Source organism: Polypterus senegalus, chromosome 17, assembly GCF_016835505.1.
Source record: "Polypterus senegalus isolate Bchr_013 chromosome 17, ASM1683550v1, whole genome shotgun sequence".
NCBI classification, from domain to species: Eukaryota; Metazoa; Chordata; class Cladistia; order Polypteriformes; family Polypteridae; genus Polypterus; species Polypterus senegalus.
The window spans coordinates 75602760-75624966 of NC_053170.1; the positions used below are offsets into that span (position 1 = coordinate 75602760).

The 22207-nt window shown below is 39.6% G+C and overlaps 1 protein-coding gene across 1 annotated transcript in view; it reads right to left on the minus strand.

Annotated features, from left to right (window-relative positions):
• Nucleotides 1-659: 659 nt before the first annotated feature.
• LOC120517776 (CD276 antigen-like) overlaps nucleotides 660-22207 on the minus strand; it is a 41151-nt gene continuing 19603 nt past the window's right edge. The window contains exons 3-4 of the mRNA XM_039740257.1: nucleotides 2080-2355; nucleotides 660-1978 (exon numbers count right to left, since the gene is read on the minus strand). Coding sequence (XP_039596191.1) covers nucleotides 1866-1978; nucleotides 2080-2355 — 389 coding nt within the window. The 3' untranslated portion in view covers nucleotides 660-1865. The remainder of the gene's footprint in view (nucleotides 1979-2079; nucleotides 2356-22207) is intronic.

A 22207-nucleotide genomic window follows, 5' to 3' on the forward strand; every position in this document is an offset into this window, starting at 1 on the left:
ATTTTTTTTAATTTACCATATATATTAAAGTAATTAAATACATTCTGTGTTAACTCCAAAATTATGATTTTATTGATGCTTTGCAATGACCTTAATCTGCATGAGTGGGTTGGTGTTGCACAAAGTTAGAAACTTTGTTTTAATCTCACTAAGTTTATCTCAAGACAGCAAAGCAAAAATTGGCACAATGTGTAAGAAGCAAGAAGGGATTTAGTTTGGTTAATTAATTAACCATTCTGCCTTTGGAAATGTCAGTAATTAATTAAATATTTCGATAAAGCTCTTATTTAATTTACCTGACCTTTCTCTGTTGTAGGAGGTGGGTTTCCTGTGATTAGACTTAAATCAATGTAACTGAAGCACACTCGTTTTAAGGAACAAATTAAATTTATTGATAAACGGAAGGATTATAGAAATATGATAACTGCATATATATATATATATATATATATATATTGACACATAAGACAGGACACAAACAGACAAACATTTATCATAGGAGAGGTTTGCTTACTTGTTCTGATTTATCTTGGCACAGGTAAAATAGTTTTACAATACCAGGTCTTTAGTGATGATATCCGATGTTGTGAGGATTTGTTCTTTTGTCCACTGGAGGATTCTTTTTGTGTTAGAGTACCCTTTTTCTTTTTCTGACATGGTCCTTTGTTTGTGATGTGCAGTGGCTTCCTCAGTTAGGCCCTTTGCTAAGTCATCTGTAACTTCATAGGGAAAATCAGTACTCTTGCTGGCATAAGAGTTTAGATGCTGAAGTTCCCTTGTTGAAGTAATAACCACTTCTCTACCTTTTCAGACTACTGGCCAAGGTTTCTGATCCACAAAGACAAATGATTGACAGTTTCAACTCCCCAAACAGGAGCAGTTCATCAACTTTCTGCTTTCAGACATAGGTTGTAGAAGATCATTTTGCAGCGGGAGAGCGCAGAGTTCCACAGTGAGAGTGCTTCACTCAAGAGAGTCTCAAGAAAGTTCAGTGAGAGAAACTAGGTATGTGGGTGTAGCTAGTTTTTAAGAAGGAATTCTAATCTCTTGGATTAAAGACAGTTCCTGTTACAAAATCATTGCCTTCCCATAGGTGCATTATTTTGCCCATTATCATTGCCATTTATTGGTTTACAGCTCTTTGCTCCAGCTTGAGTCCATTTTGAGCCTTCTGGCTCAAGAAGTTTGCAGATGTACCTTTGGAAAGATGTTAGCTCAACTCTGAATTACACTTTTGTTGTCAGATGAAGTACAGGCAGATCCTGGTACAAGTTGGACTTCCACCACTTAATTTGATATGTAAGTGGTGAAAGGTGCAGCTGGATGTCTACTAAATCTGGTGCTTTAACAGGCTTGGTGTGCCATGAAATCATATCAAAATGGGCCATGCCAACTTTGTTCTAAACCAGGTAACAGTTGCATATTTTTCATGGACCAAACAAAAAATGCACATGAAGTAGGCAGTTAATAACAATACAAGATGTCAAAATATAGTGAATAAACAAATATTGGATAAATTAGATAAATTATTAAAGATGATACAGACTAAAATCAATAGCATCTAATAAATGATGATAAAAAAATAAAGATAAAACCGAATGATGATGGTAACTACTTTATAGAAGTTCTCTCAAAGCTTAAAAGCTTTCCTGCATTTTCATTAAGTGCTTTAAAAATGATAGTATGTCTCTTAATAACATTATTATGTCATAAAACGTATGCAGCTATAAAGCAGCTAGGTCGTATATGTGAGATCTCCCACACTTGAGGAAAATTCTCTCTCTCTCTCTCTGAGTAATGCTATCTCTATTTTCTCATTTTAAAAGCAGTTCTCCATTCCAAGAGTAGTCAGGTGTCTCTTGCCTTCATCCAACATGGTTTTTTATTCTCCAAAATAAGAACACTAACAGCAGACAGAAGGGAATAAACAAAAGTAGCATCCACCTTTCATGTTCACACTTTACTTTATTGCTGACATCTGAAATAGGAAATACCAAAATAAATAAAATCATTACCAGTCCAAGGAGAAAAGTAACAAAAAAGGTTCAGGCTTTACACATTAACAGACTCCCCACTTACCTTGAGTTAGACTGATGTGCCTAGTAATTGTTTGATTCAAAGCCATGTTTTCCAGTATAAAAGTAAGTTTAACAAATGCTTTGGCTTTTAGAACACTGTTCACCATAAAAAGGCCTCCATCAGCAGGTGACTGGAGGATTTCTGTGTTATGAGAAAGCTGTCTTCCATCTGTGCTGAGCCATTGGACTCTTGGCTCTGGGTAGCCCATAGTCCTAAAGCAAAAGCTGGTATGGTGTATTTGAGGAGCAACAATGAGTTCTGGTTCAAGGTAGTAGGCTGTTGAAGTAAACAAGACCTTTGTTAACAAACATGAACAGCTTAAACAACATATCAACATTTTCATCCATCTCTTCATCCATTAATTTTCAGACACAATTTTCCAGGTTAGGTGAGCTGGTACCTAAGAACATCAGGCCCAGAAATCATCATGGAAAGGATGGCAGTTCGGCGCAAGGCACAATCACACATACACATTGTGGGAAGCAGCCCGGACACAGACAGGCAGACACAGATAGTTTCATCCCAAAACCTTTGTCTCTGAACACATACAAATCAGGTTACGACCAAAAAGTACGCCAAACTTCTGCATCTGTTAACGACCACACACTCAGGTGACGAACAAGCCAGTTTCCCTTCTGGTTCGTATGCACCGATGATTTACGCATGTGTTCAGGCTCTCCCTGTACAGTACATTGTTCTCGGTCAGACATGCATTGTGCAGAGAGACTTTACCTCAAAACTGTAATCTCCTCTCCACCCAGCTTCCTGCTCACTTCATGCAAGAACTCGACTCATGCAAGGTTAGTTTATTTGGTTGTTTATGGTTAGTTTTTGTATAAATGAAGGATTTTTCAAATGTTCATTTTTTTCCCTGTGCTTAAAACTCACTAAAAAAATGTTTACAGTGAGCGGTTCGTAAGGCTGTAGCATGAACACTTGTAATGTTACTTTCCTCTGTTCAAGCTTTTCTCAGTGTTATTCAATGTTTTACATTTAGTTTACTATTACTCTGTGCATTCTATGGTTTAATTAACTATTTTTGTCCTTAAAAATCTTTAAAAAATATATATTTACATACAGTTTGTACGGTCTGGAACGGATTAATTGTATTTAAATACAATCCTATGGGGGAAATTACTTTGGGTCACGACCAAATAGGATTGTGACCAGAGTTTTGGAATGAAGTGAATGACCCAGTGCCCCAGCACCAAGCATCCTTAGTCCAGGCCTCTGTCACAGTGCCTTTCCTCTCACCGCCTCCACTCCTCTCCTCCGAGCTATGTCCACTTCCACCCGACTCCAGCCATCGAATGGAGAGAGGCGGCCCTTTTTATATTCACCCAGACATGCTCCAGGTGCCTCCTGGTGTGGTGGAAGTGCCGCACAAGCACCCAGAAGCACTCCAGGTGTCCCTGGTCTTTCCTTCCCCCAGCACCACCGAGTGTGGCGGAAGTGCTGACGTCCAGGGCTTTTCAGGCATCCGAGCGCCCCCTGGCATAGACCACGGGCCCCTATAGGGTTGAGCTTCCATGCTCCATTTACGTGGTCCCCATACCAACCAGGGCAACTGCCCTCTCGTGGTCCAGGGGAGGTGTAGTCCCTCTTCCGGTCCTTCCGGGCGTCCCAGCTGGGCATTTTTTCATTTTTGGAGTCTGTTATTAAACAATCTTTTGCAAACATGTCCTAAAATCTTATATTTCTTCATTAATCATTATTTTTTAGTATATAAGGGTTAATAATGGAAAGAACTGTTTTGTATCATATCACATCTTTAATCATTTTTTGCAATCATAATTTTGAGGTCCTTTGGATATGACTTTAAACTGCATCCAGCCATGCAAGCGGTCCACCAATTTGCAAGGAAATCATGGGGGTTGGTGGGAGGATTGGCACTCCAGCCACAGTAAAAAAAAACTTCACACAGCTGTGAGACGACAGAAAAGACTCCTTTTTGCTCTCCGCGGGAGTAACTCTGCTGCAACTGCCCATAGGAAGGCTGCTCGCATCATAAAGGAGATGGGAGAAAGCCCTTGGGAGCCCCATTCCCAAAAGAGTCGAAGCTGCCGGAGAGCCAATGGGGTCACGTCTGTTGGGGATCAGAACTGGTGTGGTGCTGAGGTGTCGCGACGGGTCCCAATTTGAGACGGCCAATCCGGGTAGGTGCATGGAACGTCTTGTCTCTCCGGCATGATGATCATTTTCCTCTGCTGTCCGAGAAGCTGTGTAAGCTGTTCAGTGGTGGCACTCTCTGAGGTGTGCAAACCTAGGACTGGCCAGATCTCTATAGGTGGATACACCTTTTATTGGTCTGGTCGCTCTGATGGCTGTCATACTTGGGGAGTAACTGTTGCTGTAGCAGACTGGCTTCTTCCAGTTGTGTCCGATGTCACTCCTTTCAACGAACGTATTATGAGACTCAGATTACGGCACTCCCTGGGTGCCTTGTCTATTGTCTCAGTGTATGCTCCAACTAGGTGAGTGATGTCTCGGTGAGGGAGACATTTTATTCGCAACTTCGCTCGGTGGCTGATGGGTGCCCACGAGGTGACACTCCTCTGGTCATAGGTGACTTCAGTGCAACCACTGGTACTAACAGGGCTGGCTATGAGGATTGTCTTGGTCCCCATGGGTCTGGTGACCTTGGTAAAAGTGGCTCCATTTTCCTTGACTTTGCAAAAGGTCAGGGGCTGTCAATCGCTGAATCATGGTTCCAGCACCCTGAGCCACATCATTGGACTTAGTACTCCAATACTGGTGGTGCGGTGAAGGAGATCAATCACATCCTCGTGGGCAGATGCTGGAACCTATTTCAAAACTGCAGGATCTACAGAAGTGCCCAATTTGTGAATTCTGACCACAGACTTGTTGTTGCTACTCTGAAGATCCAGCTTAGGTCCAGTAGGTTAGCACCTAGGAAAATGAGCCTGGACTTGGCCAGACTCCAAGACCAGGCTGTTTCTAATGAGTTTGCATGCAGTTCGTGTGAGGAACTTGCGGATTTGGGTGCAACTGCCGATCCTAATGTCATGTGGGAGACCTTCCATCACAAGACCCTGAAGGTTGCGGAGGGCTGTGTTGGTGTTACTGGTGTTCCCAGAAAGAAGTGTTTCATCTTGCAGGGCACCCTGTATATCATTTAGAGGAGTCGCAGTGCACCACTCAATGCAACTCTGTTCTTTACCGGGAACTGAGAAGGACGGCTGTGAGGGCTCTGAGGGCAGATAAAGAGGTGTTTGTTAGAGGAATCTGTGAGCAAGTGACACACCATCTGTGGTCTAGCGACCCACGTCCTGCTTACAGAGGAGTCAAAGCATTGCACACATCTGAATCTGTTCCTCGGAGAGTCGCAGTCAGGGTGGCTGATGGAACAGTCCTTACGGATGACACTACAGTTGTGACCGCTGGGCTAGCTTCTTTGAGCACCTGTTCGAAGCTCATCCTCCGGCTAGGACGTTGGATATCTCTGGGTCCACGGTTCTTGAGGCTGATCCTCCAATTAACTGTGAACCACCCAGTCTCACTGAAATTGCACACGTGATGAACCAGCTGAGGGGTGGAAAGGCTGCAGGCATCTATGGTATCCAGGCTGGTGGTAAGGCTGTCCTCCTGGTATTGCAAGCAATCTTTGCTTCCATTTGGGAGACTGGCATCATCCCAACTGACTGGAGAACATGACTTGTCGTCCCTATCTGGAAAGGGAAGGGTGATCGCCTGGCTTGCAGCAACTACAGGGGGATAACACAGCTCTCTCGCTGAGTAAGGTCCTTCCTAGGGTCGTCCTCAATAGGATCCATGATCACTTGCTCACCTACCAGTGACCAGAGCAGTCAGGTTTTTTTTTACGCCTAAGAAGTCTACCATTGACCGCCTCCTGGCATTGAGGGTTCTCATGGAGCGCAAATGTGAATATCGGCAGTTTCTTTGCAGCCTTTATTGATTTTTGTAAAGTGTTTGACTCAGTTGATCGAGCTGCCCTGTGAGACATCCGGAGGATGCTGGATATCATCTATGTGAGTGCTGTGCAGAGTGAAGGCAGAACCTCTTTATTTTTCCCAGTTGATTCTGGGGTTCATCAGGGGTGTGTTCTTGCTCCTACTCTGTTCAATGCTTGTATGTGTGTTGGGCAAGGTCACGGGGTCCAGCGGCTATGGAGCATCTGTTGGTGAAGAAAGATTCACTGATCATGACTTTGCTGACAATGCTGTGATCTTCGTGGAGTCAATGGAGGCTCTGATTGGGGCTCTCAAGAGACTGAGTGGGGATTCTGAGTGTCTGTGCTTGTGAGTGTTCTGGATAAAAACCAAGATCCAGGCCTTTAATGACCTCAGGCACAGCCATCAGCAGTGTGCCTGTCTGCAGAGAGAGTGTCGACCTTGTCGAGAGGGTTACTTACCTTGGCAGTTACATTCATGTCTCTGATGACTCTTCCTATGAAGTCAGTAGACGGATTGGGAGAGCATGGGGGATCATGAAGTTGCTGGAAAGGGGTGTGTGGAGCTTCCAATATCTGTGTAAAAGGACGAAGGTCCAAGTCTTTGGAGTCCTGATGCTTCCTGTCTTGCTATATGGTTGCGAGACATGGACGCTATCCAGTAACCTGAAACGAAGACTGGACTCCTTTGGTACTGTGTCTCTCTGGAGAATCCTTGGGTACCGCTGGTTTGATTTTGTGTGGGTTGCTCATGGAGTCCCGAATGAGGCACATTACCTGCATTGTGAGGGAGTGTCAGTTACGGCACTATGGCAATGTGGCACGATTCCCCAAGGGCAATCCATGTTGTAGGATTCTCATTGTTGGGGACCCGAGTGGCTGGACCAGGCCAAGGAGTCACCCACGTAACACCTGGCTGTGGAAGATAGAAAGTCATTTCTGGAGGATGGAACTGAACCACGTGTCTGCCTGGGGGGTTGCCAACCGGGATCGTGAGCTGTTTCGTCGTGTGGTGGGTGCAGCAATGCACTGTACCAGTGCATGCTGCCCAACTTGACTTGACAAAAGAGTAAAGTCACTTCACACTTTTGCAGCTGTTCTGCTGGTCCTCAGAAATAGCAACAAAGCCAACTTATAAATCATTCATACCTCTTGATAACGTGCAACAGAAAACTGTTTTAGGTTATTGAACAGATTACATATTAAATAGTTCTGTATTCTGGAAATGCACATGTCGTTATTGGCTATGGGGACTGTAATAGCGAAAGACAAAGTGCCTCTTAATACACTGAAACTGTTTGAACATTAGGACGGTTTTGGCAAGAACAGACTGTTTAGTCCAACAAAGCTTGCCAATCTTATTCACTAAGTAGCAGCCTCGGCACCGATTCTTAAAGAATAATAATTTCATTCTCACCACTTAATTGTCAAAATGTACCTAGCACCAGAATTCTTTGCTTCCTGTGTTTAGGTAAATTTTGCATACATCGAAACATTGTGCCCTGCACTCTAACTCCTTTAACTTTAATTCAGTATATATATATATATATATATATATATATATATATATATATATATATATATATATATATATATATATATATATATATATATATATATATATATATATATATATATATATATATATATATATATATATATATATATATATATATATATAGTGGAATATGTGATCTGATGGTGCCGACCCGACACAGACTGACAACAGAGGCACAGGTGAAAATGAACAAAAAGATTTATTTTTGTATTCTTTAGCCATGGGGCATGTTTTCCCAGGGTCCCACAGGCCCTACACAGACCCCAAAACACATAGAAAAGAAAACACCCAAAAAATCACTCTCTTCTTCCTCCACTCCTACCAGGCAGCTTCGTAGCTCGTAGAAGGAAAATTTTTATATGAACATAGATAATAGCAAATTAACATATAAAGCCATAAAAAGTAATTAAAAGCTTCTAAAATATTAAGATTAAGCATAAATTAGAATGTTAAGCAAATAAGATAGGTCTAGCAAATAGTTAACTAAAAAATCAGTTATATTGCATTATTTTTTTGGCTTACAGTAAAATTTCCAGAGTAAGAAAAGAACAGCAAATTGATACACCGAGACCAGTTTTAGACTGGATAAGAGTTTGAGAACACCTGTGATTCAAGGCTAGGAAGCGATAACACAAAGAAGATGCCTCTGAAAGGCTTGTATCAAAAAGCAGCTGGGCTGATGAATCAGCAGAAAGGCAAAAAAGGCTTTTGCTGTAAGCAGGGTCACACTGACATAATGCATGAAGAGAAAATCTTAGTAAATTCAGGCATTAGCAAAAATACTAGAAGAATATATTAGAAGTTAACTCTAGTGTAGAAATTAAGACAAATCAAGCATGCCAAGCAATGATTAAATGAAAGCACATACTATATTTCTTCTTGATTAAAGCTTAAGCTTCAGGTCACTATAGTCTTAGACCAATCAAAATAAGCCGAACAGACACCAAGAGGAATAATGGACAGTAAAACCAGGAGCAGAATGAGCTAATTGAATGAGGTAAAAATGATAAGAAATTGTTATAAAAACTTCAATTGCTGTAATGTTCGGCGCTCAATCTCATTTGGCCGAATTGGGTTGAGTCCGTGTTGTTGATTTATTGCAATAAAGCCTTAAAACTCTGTCTGTCTATCTCGAGTCCTAATAGCCTTTATTTTTAGGTAAAAAGCCTTCTGATGATGAATTTTTCACCACGACACTCGTCTTTCCAACTCTGGCGCCTCGAGTAGTCGAGTAGTGGCTGCAGGCTCTTCTTATAGACCACAAAGAAGTAAGTGCTTCAAGTAATAATTAACCTAATTCAGGCTGGACTGAAGTCTTACGCCTTTGGCCCCGATGTAACCTAGGAGGACTGCCAACACGGGTTCTGGGGAACGTAGTTTGCATCATATGGCTGCTCCCCCAGACCCAGTGTCAAAGGGGCGTCCCAGTCAGGCATGGGTCCTGGCTGTCTGTGGGGCACAGCGGCTCGTCCCGCAAGGGCTGGTCTCCTCCAGGATGGGGAGTCGGCGTCCTTTGGTCTATATATATATATATATATACACACAACACCCTGTGTTGGCTGGGATTGGCTCTACCAGACCCCCATGACCCTGTGTTAGGATATAGCGGTTAAATAATGGATGAATGGATATATATACAGTAATCCCTTCTCGATCACGGGGGTTGCGTTCCAGAACCCCCCACGATAGATGAAAATCCACGAAGTAGAAACCATATGTTTGTATTGTTATTTTTATATATTTTAAGCCCTTATAAACTTTCCCACACTGTTAACATTATTAGAGCCCTCTAGACATGAAATAACACCCTTTAGTCAAAAATTTAAACTGTGCTCCTTGACAAGACAGAGATGACAGTTCTTTCTCACAATTAAAAGAATGCAAACATATCTTCTCTTCCAAGGAGCGCCGTCAGGAGCAGAGAATGTCAGAGAGAGCGAGTGAGAGAGAGAGCGAGAGTAAAGCAAACATTTAAAAAATCAATACGTGCTTTTGTGCTTTTAAGTATGCCGAAGCACCGCGATAAAGCAGCATTTTTTAGAGGAGCGTCCATATCTTCTAAGCAAACAGCCTCTGTGCAAACAGCCCCTCTGCTCACACCCCCTCCGTCAGGCGCAGAGAATGTCAGAGAAAGAGAAAAGCAAACAATCAAGCACCGCGCGGGAAGCATATCTTATATCATTGAGGAGTTTTAGTTAATATGTAATACATGCTCTGATTGGGTAGCTTCTAAGCCATACGCCAATGTATGAATTCAACTGGGCAAACAAACTGAGGAAGCATGTACCATAAATTAAAAGACCCATTTTCCGCACAAATCCGCAAACCAGGGAAAAATCCGTGATATATATTTAGATATGCTTACATTTAAAATCCGCGATGGAGTGAAGCCGCGAAAGTCAAAGCGCGATGTAACGAGGGATTACTGTACAGCATATATTTATTTTATCTTTTGTTTTCCAGACTAAATGCCTCACAGTTTTCAGAAATTCTCTCTTTTTGTTGTAAATTTCTCTCAGTCAGTGAGCTGCGACTGGAGCGTAGTACGGTGTCTGGAAATGGACTTTACCCCCTGGTAAAGCAAGAAGGACATGAAGCAAACTGTAAAGCTCACTATAGAGGTGCCAACTATGTGGTGCGCTTCTGAATCTCAAAAGAGAAATTGCAATTGATGATAAGCACAGACACAATGTCCACAGAATAGAATTTTCCCAATTATTTTCTTAAGGAAAGATCCTGATTTAAAGGATTGTTTGGTGTTTTTCAAGTCTAAGTCATTCCTTCACAAACATGCTATATATGCATTTGCCAAGTAAAATTATGTTCTAAAGTTAATTGCTTTCTATAAATGTTAAAAATATCTTAGCCTCCAATGGTGCTTTACATTGTAGTCTATGGGGTACAGAGGGAAAAGCTTCAAAACTTACCAAATACATCCATTTTACAGGCCAAAGCAGTTGTGGAGTATTGATCCTTGTCTTGTGATTACAGAAAAATTGTAAAATAGCTCATACATGTAATTTCTGAACAACACCAAAAACACCAATATTAGGAGATTTTGATATTTTAAAGGAAGGGTGCAATATTTCAGCACTGAGTTTTCCTATTACAACCTTTCACACACCTGGGGGGTTGGTGGTTTGACCCTGACAAACCAAATCACAAAGAACTTTCTGTGCCATGTGGTTTGTTTTGTTTTAATTTGCTTCTGTATTTCTGAGAGAACTCACATAAGCTAATAAAATGCAGCATCATGTATATGTGGTAAAATGATTATTTCCAGATCCCTTTTGTTGTCACAAACATGCACCAGAAACATAGACTCTCTCTCGTAAATAAGGACAAAACAGAAATCTTAGTGATTGGCAAACATGGAAATAGTGATGGTATCAGAAATAAACTTGATCCCATCCATGTCAACCAAGTTTATAATGCATTCACTCGGCTGCCAGACTTAATTTTATGGGCTATTAATTGACTGGTATAATCTTATAATAATTGGTTGATGTGGAAAGTGGTGATGTAACATTGTTCTAGACTTTCATTGCCTTTCTCATTCTGGTATTAATTGAATCATTCTGAAGCTCTAGTAAATATGCTGTAACATTTCACACAAAGTTAGTGTAGCCTTCAGAAGAAAGGTGATAATAACACATGAGCAGCAGTGGTTGCCCTGCTAAGAGCCTTTACTTGTTCACCATTGATGGCTATAATTTGGCATTCAAAACAAAACATTGCCACATAAATTTGTATCTGGTTTGTCTCTTGTCTCTCTATGTGAATCCTGTTTCAGTCTGAGCACACTATAGCATAAGATGGATGGGTTGGATAGGGAGGACCTTTGTGAGGTACGGGGCTGTCGTTGCAATTTCCGGGAGTGCCATGAAAATGGATGCACTATTTGAAAAGGAGCGCGAAAAGGCAGGAAGAGAAGGCAAAAAAAAAAAGACAGCCCAAGTTTTATGGCAGATGGAAAAGACATGACCCATCTAAGTCCAAAAAAAAGAGTGTTTCGTTTTGGTCTCGTCCGATGCGACAGATGGACGTGTGAAGTGGAGCTCCGCTAGCAGCGGTGTTATGTTTCATATTATTTGCTTATTATCCTGAGATATCTTGTATTTATTCAACCCAAGAGGGACTGCTACAGTATATGTAAGCACATATAAACATGGCCAACAAAAAGGGGGGCCCGAAAGAATCAAAAACTAAAGCTACACCCAAGCTACGATCAAGAAGCCCCAGTTCAAGATACGGCCTTTCAGAGACAGACCTGGATCAGATGGGTGAAAGTACAGACTCCTAGGGACCACGGTCCGCTACATCGTCGCTGGCTGAGAGCGAAAAGGGGAGCGAAGGTGCAATTGTGCGTGCAGATTGGGATAGCTCGCCGATCGGAGAAGATCAACTGAAAATGGAAAGGGCCTTGAAGTCCGCGGCTTCAATTACACAATTATGCGAGCCGGGAGCAGCGGGGACACCGGCTTCAGCAGAGTCTGCTGCTTCATTTACGGTACAAGAAAGCACAATTGAAATGTCTAAACTGGAGGTGATGCTCGCTGAGCTCATGCAAGATATAAAGAAAAGTGAGAAGGCTAATGAGAAAGCAACGGCAAAGGCACATGAGACTGAAACAGGAATTGAAACAGGAGATGAAACAGGCCAATGAATGGCTGCAACAGGAATTCCAACAGGCAAATGAAAGGATGCAAGAGGTGCAACTTGAGCTTCGACAGGTGCTGGGTAAAATTGAAGAGCGCATTCAGGAAAACTCGGTTAAACTGAAAATGCTTACTGATCAACTCGGAGAAAAACTCGGAGACAGACTGGCTGCTTTGGAAGATGGGAGTAGAAGGTATAATGTCAGAATTGAAGGCCTGCCTGAGAATCGAGAAAGTTCAAACCCTGTGAAATTCGCAGCTGAACTTTTTTCTAAAATAATCGGGGAGGACTTTAAAGCAGAATCTGAGATAGCAGTGGCTTACCACGTACGTGGATCAAACACCGTTAGACCCCGACCAAGATCTTTTATAGTTCGTTTTGAACGATTATCATTTAAGATAGAGGTGATGGCACTCCTCAGAAACAAGGAAGATATTATATATGAAAATAACCACATTCGTATCTTCCCTGACTTCTCTCCAGCAACAGCTACTAAACGTGCAGCCTTCTATAACATTAAACAGCGGTTACGGCAAGCCAGCGTCAAATACAGCCTCTTGTATCAGGCAAAACTGAAAGTGGAATGGCAGGGTCAATTCTATGTCTTCGCTAGCAAGGAAGAAGCAGAAAAGGAATTAAGAAAGCTGATCCCGGGACAATTCTGATACATAATAGTGAGTCATGGCGGTTAATGATAAAGCAAGGATTAACAATCTACTGTCTGATCTATTCGTTTTAAAATACGGGTTTTTATCAGCATATATTCTCATATATTCTCTTTATTACTTAGTATTACTAGGGCGCTATCTGTTTATGTTTTATTGTGCTTAATTATTCTTTTTTTTTCTCTTTTTCTTTTCTAATTATTTCATCTCTACCGTAAATGAGACTGTTCAATATCATACCCTTGGTTTATTGTTATTGCTATTACTGCATTAAGACTTGTTATGCTTATTCTGGACACATTTTTAACACCATCCCCCGGGTTTATTATCTGGGTGTATCATCTTAATGCACTAAAATTGCTGTAGACTATATATATATTTTAAGTGCAAAACTCTTTTTTTTTTTTTTAAGACTATATTGATAATAGATATCTCTGTCTTTTAACCCTAAAGCGCCGCTGCATTGGGGCTTGTTGTGCTTTGGACGTGCTCTGTCTCTGGGTATGTCAGAGGACTGGGACTGCGTGAAGTGGGTTTTAGCCTCACTTGGGGAGGCAAAAAGGGAGGGTGGGGGGTTAAGGGGGGGAGAGAAAGAGAGCAGGCCTGATCTATACCTAATCTATCCCCTCAATCTTTACAATTATAACTATCAACGTAATAATAAGCTGCATGGCAACAACTCATGACTATAAAATTACATCAAAAACTCAGAATCAGTGTCTCCATGATGGGACAGTTAACTTCGTAAGCTGGAATATTAAAGGCCTGAATCACGAATTAAAGAGAAAGAAAGTACTTTCTCACCTAACAGGTCTAAATGCTAAAATAGTATTTTTACAGGAAACCCACTTACTAAGCAAGGATCAGTTCCGGCTGCAAAAGACTGGACTGGCAAATGTTCCATTCTAGTTTTACAAAGAAAACTAGAGGGTGGGAATTCTCATACATAGAACAGTACCATTTGTAGCATCAGATGTAGTATTGGATCCTGAAGGGAGATATGTAATGGTCATGGGAGACTTATCTAACTGTAAAATGATTTTGATAAATGTTTATGCACCTAATGTTGATGATAAGGAATTTATACAAAATTTATTTGCATCCATTCCCAATCTGAACACTCATAAACTTATAATGGCTGGGGACTTTAATTGTGTTTAAATCCACTTTTAGATAGGACTTCCTCCACAGGGGAACGCATCTAACACTGCAAAGATAATTACAAAGTTTATAACTGATCACAACTTATCAGATCCCTGGAGGTTTTTAAACCCAAATTCAAGAACATATTCTTTCTACTCACCAGTACATCATTGCTACTCAAGGATTGATTATTTTTTATAGACAATAACTTCTTGCCTAAGATTAAATCTTGCAAATACGATGCTATTGTTATTTTGGACCATGCACCTATGATCTTGGAGCTGAAATTACTAAGCCCCATACACTCACTCCGCAGATGGCTCAACCCGCTTCTATTAGCTGACGAGAATTGTACTGAATTTATATCCAAACAAATCAAATTCTTTCTAGAGACAAATACATCCCCGAGATCTCTGCAGGAATACTCTGGGAAACTCTTAAGGCCTTCTTAAGAGGACAGATTATCTCATATCTTTCCCACAGAAATAAATCCAAGCCAAGAAAGTAGCAGAGATAAAAAGCGAAATTACTAAAATAGATGAAGAACATGCCAGACTACCAAGCGAGACTCTACATAGAGGAGGCAGGCTCTACATTCAGAATTAAACCTCTTGACAACTAAAGAAACTGAACAACTAATTTACAAATCCAGACATCATTACTATGAACATGGAGAGAAAGCTAATAAGCTTTTAGCTCAACAAATTCACAAGCAAGAAGTGCAACGCAATCTCGTAATCACTAACACGAACGGAGATAAAATAAACGAACACAAAAATATAATGCACACTTTCAGAGACTACTATAAATCCCTATATACTACTGAGTTTAAAGAAGACAATACACAATCTAATGCATTTCTGGATACATTACAGATACCACAAATAGACGCTTTTAGTGTGGAGGAACTTGATAAACCTCTGCATTATCAGAATTACTAGATGCTATAAAGTCACTCCAAGGTGGAAAAGCAGCAGGCCCTGATGGCTACCCTGCAGAGTTTTACAAGAAATTCTCCGCTCAGCTAGCTCCCTCCTATTAGCAACATTTACAGAAGCCAGAGATAACCAATCTCTTCCACAAACCTTTCGCCAAGCACTAATCACTGTCTTTCCAAAACAAAATAAGGACTTATTACAATGTGCATCATACAGACCAATTTCACTTCTGAATAACGACGTTAAAATACTCTCTAAAATCATAGCTAGAAGGATGGAGAAAGTGCTCCCTCGTAATATCACAAGACCAAACTGGATTTATTAGGGGCCACACTTATCTTCAAATCTTGACCTGTTTAATGTAATATACTCACCAACTAAATCAAACACCCCAGAAATATTATTATCATTGGATGCAGAAAAGCATTCGACATGATTGAATGGAAATACCTTTTACTACATTGGAGAAGTTTGGGTTTGGCCCGAACATTTGTGCATGGATTAAATTACTGTATACTAACCCAGAAGCTTAAATTTGCATCAATAACATTTGCTCAGACTACTTTAAACTAGAACGTGGCACTAGACAAGGATGCCCCTTGTCACCGCTGCTGTTTGCATTGCCATTGAACCACTGGCAATACATTGTCGAAATACTGATCAGATAAAGGGGATTAGCAGAGAAGGACTGGAACAGAAAATCTCATTATATGCAGATGATATGGTACTGTATATATCGGACCCAGAAAATTCTGTGCCTGCAGTCTTAGCAGCACTCACAGAATTTCAAAAGATCTCTGGTCTCAGAATTAATCTGAATAAAAGTGTACTCTTTCCAGTGAATTCTCAAGCATATAATATTAGATTAGATACCCTACCTTTTATCATTGCAGAACAGTTTAAATACCTAGGGTAAACATCACAAGTAAACATAAAGCTCTATATAAGCAAAATTTCACTGTCTGCATGGAAAAAATTAAACAAGATTTGCATAGATGGTCAACTCTCACTCTAGCTGGAAGAATTAACACTGTTAAGATGAATATTCTTCCTAAGCTCCTTTTTATTTCAAAACATCCCAATATACATTAATAAATCATTCTTTAAGCAATTAGATTCAATAATAACCTCATTTATTTGGAATTCAAAACATCCACGCATCAAAAGAGCGACCCTACAAAGACAAAAGGCAGCAAATATACAGGCGATAAGAACCTGGACACAAACAGAAGAACATACACAGGCTTGGAGCGCAATAGAAGTAAAATCCTGCAGTACTTCTTTGTATTCCTTGCTCTGTGCTCCAATAAACACACGTTATCGGCAATACACTAATAACCCAATTGTGCTCCACTCACTTAAAATCTGGAACCAATGTAGAAAGCATTTTAAGACGGAGAAGCTTCTATCTGTGGCACCCTGCAAGAGAACCACCTCTTTCAACCTTCACAAACATATGCAGTTTTTAATATCTGGAAAAAATTTGGAATTAACTTGCTTAGAGATCTTTATATAGACAATGTCTTTGCATCCTATGAACAATTACATTCCAAATTTAACATTCCAGCTACACATTTCTTTCACTATCTTCAAATCAGGAACTTTGTTAAACAGAACCTTCCAGATTTTCCTCATCTTGCACCCTCATCCATGCTGGAAAAAATATTGCTCAATCTCAAGGACTTAGACTCCATCTCTACAATATATAAAATCATTTTACAATCCCTTCCTTTCAAAGATCCAAGAGGACACTGGGGAAAAGATCTCTCAATTAATATATCAGAAAAGGAGTGGAAAGTAGCAATGCAGAGAATTCACTCGAGCTCCATATGCGCAAAGCATACAATTATACAACTCAAAATTATATATCGAGCACATCTGTCTCGACTAAAACTCTCCAAAATGTTTCCAGGGCATGATCCAACCTGCGAACGTTGCAATCAAGTCCCAGCCTCAACAGGTCACATGTTCTGGGCCTGCACCAAATTAACATTACTCTGTACAAAATTTTTAATTACCTCTCAGATAGCCTTGGACTCACAATCCCTCCTAACCCATTAACAGCTGTGTTTGGGGTTCTTCCAGAGGGGCTTAAAGTGGAGAAGGACAAACAAATTGTGATTGCATTCACTACACTCTTGGCACGCAGACTCATTCTGATAAACTGGAAGAACCCAAACTCTCCTCTTTTAAGTCAGTGGGAAACCGATGTGTTATATTATTTGAAATTGAAAAAAAACAAATACTCAGTTAGAGGATCCGTACAGACTTTTTTCAAAACATGGCAGGATCTAATCAGTAATATTTTAAAATAAGTTCATAAAGCACAGAGAATTTATTAATTTAGGTATGTTTACAAGCCTTAAATTTTACGCCATTTGGCTTGCTCTCTCTCTCAGGTGTGGGGATCGATCTGTTCTTAACTCAATTTTTCTTTTTGTAAAAACTTGATTGCTTTGTATGGATTGTAATAAAATTAATAGCACCACAAGTCCAATTCAGTTTGGGGTGGCCACCTCAAAGATTCCGAATACACTGAGTGAAGTGGAATAGTCAGTGAATGGGATCGGAATCCGTGTGAGCCTTAAATCTTTTATTCTGGGATTGGCGTGACTTAAGAAACTGAACTATTGGGAAATATGATAATCAGATAAAAAAAATGGAGGTTATGGAATATACTTCAGGTACATGATTTTATGACATTTGTTTACTGTATATATTGGAAGAGGGTGGGCGGTTTTCATAATTGGTTGATATACGGGGGAGTTTGTAGGATTGTAGACAAGGTATTAATTACATGTTTTTTTGCTGCATCTTTTCTCTGAGTGATTTTTTGTAAAAATTGTAAAAATTACTTTAATTAGTGGAAGTCATTTTTCTGCCCTCTGGGAAGGGGTGTGAAGACAATTTGGGGTTGACATGTAATCATTAGTACAATTTTCACTATAAACTTAGTGAAGCATAGCGGTTACAATCACTACATAGTTTACAGTAATAGGAATTTTAAGACTTTGCTTGAATTTGCTATGCCAGGATGGAGCATAATAGACTGTATTTGGTGTACTAGTTTTTGTTTCATTGGTAGAGCTTATTTTTAGACTACAGTTGAGTGAAGGCTGAAGTCAGCAGACATGTACCAATTGTGAAGACCTCTTAACGTCTCTGAAATGATAAAGTGCTGTACAGAACATCTAATGCTCTTTCGCGTTTTCTGAGAATCAAAAAAGAAAAAAAAAAAACTTGATTCATTAGGCTTAAAAGTCAAGATTAAGGTAAAGAATTTAGGGGTAATCATTTACTCTGACCTAAATTTTTAATTATATATTAACTAGATTACTAGGTCTGCATTTTATCACTTAAGGAATATTTAAAATATATAGCAAAATTAAGACCTCTTATAACTTTACAAGGTGCTGAAAAATTAGCTCATGCTTTTGTTTTTAGTTGGCTAGATTACTGTAATGCACTCCTAACAGGACTACCAAAGAAATACATCAATTGTTTGCAATTACTGTAGAAAGCAGCAGGCACAATCTTAACCCCAAAAAGAACATTTGAGCACATCTCACCAGTTTTAGCATTGTTACATTGGTTGCTTGTGTCATTCAGAATTGACTTTAAAAAACCACTAATGGTTTACAAAGTCTTAAATAATCTTGCTTCATCCTATATTTTGGAATGCCTGTCCCCCTACATTCCATGTATTAATCTTAGATCTTGGAATGAAGGTCTGCTTATAATTCCAATAGCTAAACTTAAAAGAAGCGGTGAGATAGCATTTTGCTGTTATGCATCCAAAATTTGGAATACTTTACCGATAGAAATTTGGCAGGCTAATAAAACTGCTAAAAATCCATCATTTTAATATGGCTTTTTTGTAGCTATATTTTAGTTGTATTTCTGATAGACTATTATCATATTCTTCAGGGATCCACAATACGTATTAATCTCTACTATTCTCTGTTGTCTTTCCTGGTCCTTCTGTGGTGGCAATCTGCACCATCACCACCTGATCAAGGCTCCATGCAGCCCCCTGCATTAATGGACTCAAGATGGGAATCCCAGCTGTCAACAACACTAACATCATCAAATACTACCTGAATAGCCTGAAAACCAAAAGGACTGATTTATGATCATTTATATGTTGTATTAGGTAGAATGCCCAGAGGGGTCTGGATGATCTTTCTGGCCCTGGAACCCCTGAAGGTTCTGTTTTTTTTTTCCAGCCTAACTAGAGTTTTATTGCTTTTTCTGTCCTCTCTGCCATCTCACTTTATTGTTTTCTTTGTTACCTATTCTTTTATAGTATTGCTTAATCTTATTTGTTTTTCGTTTCAAATAACTTTCTTTTTGTTATCTTGTAAAGCACTTTGAGCTACATTGTTTATACGAAAATGTGCTACATAAATAAATGTTATTGTCGTTTTTGTGGGCGGCACGGTGGCGCAGTGGTAGTGCTGCTGCCTCGCAGTTAGGAGACCCGGGTTCGCTTCCCGGTCCTCCCTGCGTGGAGTTTGCATGTTCTCCCCGTGTCTGCGTGGGTTTTCTCCGGGTGCTCCGGTTTCCTCCCACAATCCAAAGACATGCAGGTTAGGTGGATTGGCGATTCTACATTGGCCCTAGTGTGTGCTTGGTGTGTGGGTGTGTTTGTGTGTGTCCTGCGGTGGGTTGGCACCCTGCCCAGGATTGGTTCCTGCCTTGTGCCCTGTGTTGGCTGGGATTGGCTCCAGCGGACCCCCGTGACCCTGTATTCGGATTCAGCGGGTTGGAAAATGGATGGATGGATGTTTTTGTTGAAAGGCAAAAATTAATACTTTTAGTAAGCTTTTAAGCTTTTCCTCCTCATGCCACATGACCTCCATTGTAAAGTGCTAAAGTTAGCAAGATTCTTTTTATTTAATTATAAATGTATTTTATTTTAGAACACAATTGCACATAGCAAATGCATATACTATGTATCATGTTTCTGAAGAAATAACTTTGACGTGAAAAATATCTTTATGTGGTTGGCCACATCTAAAATCCATCAGTATAGTAATTTGTGGTGTTCAATGTAATGGTACAGTAAAATGTGCCCTTCCCAAAGTACAAACTTTAAGCTACACCACATATTTAACAAACTTTGCTAATTCAAGTACTGCTTGAATTCCTAAGGTATGAGTCTTCAAGTTCACTCCTGCAAGGCTACAGGTTTCTTACTTAGAAGACAATTCTTGCAAGTGAAGCAACACATTGCTCAAGAAACATGCTTGTTCTTCATTTTAGTTCAATCACTGTTATGATTTCCAAGCCTTAGTTGCTTCTTGTTTTTATAATCTGCTGCCAATTAATAACAAGTGGCAAGAAAACAGACAGCAGTTCATCATTTAGCTTGGTCTGATTTACACCTGAGTGTGCTCATCATGAAGTGTCTTTTTTAATGAAATATTTGGAAAGAAATTGAGGGAAAAAATTAAGAACTGACAACAGTAATTAACAGTTAGCCAGAAAATTAAATAAGTTCTTTTATTTGTAATCTTGAAAACTGAGGATCATTAGTGTAAACTTTTACATTTATTTTTATTTATTTTACCTTCAGGTTGCAGTTGAGTTTCTGTTTTATTTTTTGTTTTTTTTTTTGGTCAAAGTTCGGTTAATACTTTTTTATTGGGCAAGCATCAGTTTATTTCTCAAAGAAAGAAGAATCAACATTTGAAAAGAAATTGAAAACAAATTGAAAAGTATGCATGCATTTACATTTTTTAAAGAAATAAATAATTTTTAAGCTGCAATACATTTCCTGACACCCTTAATTAAGACATCTCATTACATAAGAGTGGAAAACTGCATTTATTATTTCTGGACAGTGTGTGTCTAAGTGTGTTTGCATTTCCCAATATTTGCACAGATTTATGCCCTACAATACTCCAGTACTCCAAAGCAGAGTTAGTTATGGTGCTTGGTGACTAATATTCTTCTCGTTTGAGTATGGTGCCCCTTTAATGGGTTTTCACCAGATGCTACTAGTTCCAGCTCCCCATGTTCCTACTAAAGACTTGGGTGGCTAACTGTATACAGGTACATGTCCCTGTAGTTTTACCTAATAAATTAGCTTTCTTAAATTGAAAAAATCTTTCCAGATTGACTTGCATACAATGTAATTGTTTATTGATAAAGTATTTAAGTCAGTAATCTAGCAAGCCACAACTTGTATGGATCCTTTAACACATATATTCTAGTGACATGTGCAAAGTTAAGTCTTTCTGAATGCAAGAAATTCATTTCATTGAGGTTATGGAATGAAGCTATTAGGTATTTGAAAGAAGGCATTTTTCCCGAATAAATAAACTTCCATTAAAATGACTTTTTTTATATATTTACCTGACATCTCTATCTAAAACAACTTACAATAACAAGATCTGTTGATTGACTTGTTCAGGATTATACAGTGAGTGATAGGCAAGAAATGAAGCAGCATACATTAACCCTGGGTTTTTAAAGTCCACTGCTTTAGTCGACACTCCACAATGAGTCATGCAGTGATGCAGGGTTTAAATTGCAGCCTGACAACTGTATTTGCATCAACTTATAGCCTGTTCACTGTTTGTGTATTCATTTTCTCCTGGGGTGAGGTTGGATTTTCCTTGTGGACCTCACTTTATCAAAATTGTTTATTTTAAGCTTATGTGCAATGTAATGGTGGCTTTTCTATTTTTTGTTCTTTCCTTGCAGCTAATTTTCTGACTATAGGCCTTAGCTCCCTGATTTGGAGTTTACGTAATTTTGGAAAATTCATAGTAACTTTTGAGTTATCAATTTTACAGGATAAGCAACAGATAATCAAACTAATGCCACATCTCACTGATTCCAGCACAACAGGGTATAAGGTATTAAATAAGGACTGAAGGAGCTTAACCTTTTAGTTGAAGGAAATGGACAAGTGAGATGATCGAAGTATTCATAATTATGAAAGGAATCAGCATCATAGGTCACAGTTGGTTACTATGAAGTGTAGCAGGGCAAGTGATAATGCATTGCGAGTTCAAAAATAGTTGGGGTGCCATCCGGGCAAACTCCCGTTTAACATGAACAGAAACGTCAGAAAAAGAAAAACACATGCTTGATGGTGTTACAATAAACTGCTGGCTTGATGCTGCCTAAGCCACTCTGGTGGCATTTTTAGAGACGTTTCACCTGCATTTGTCCCTACTAGTTACACTGTCAGGTCCAAACGAGATACCATCTTCCAGGAATT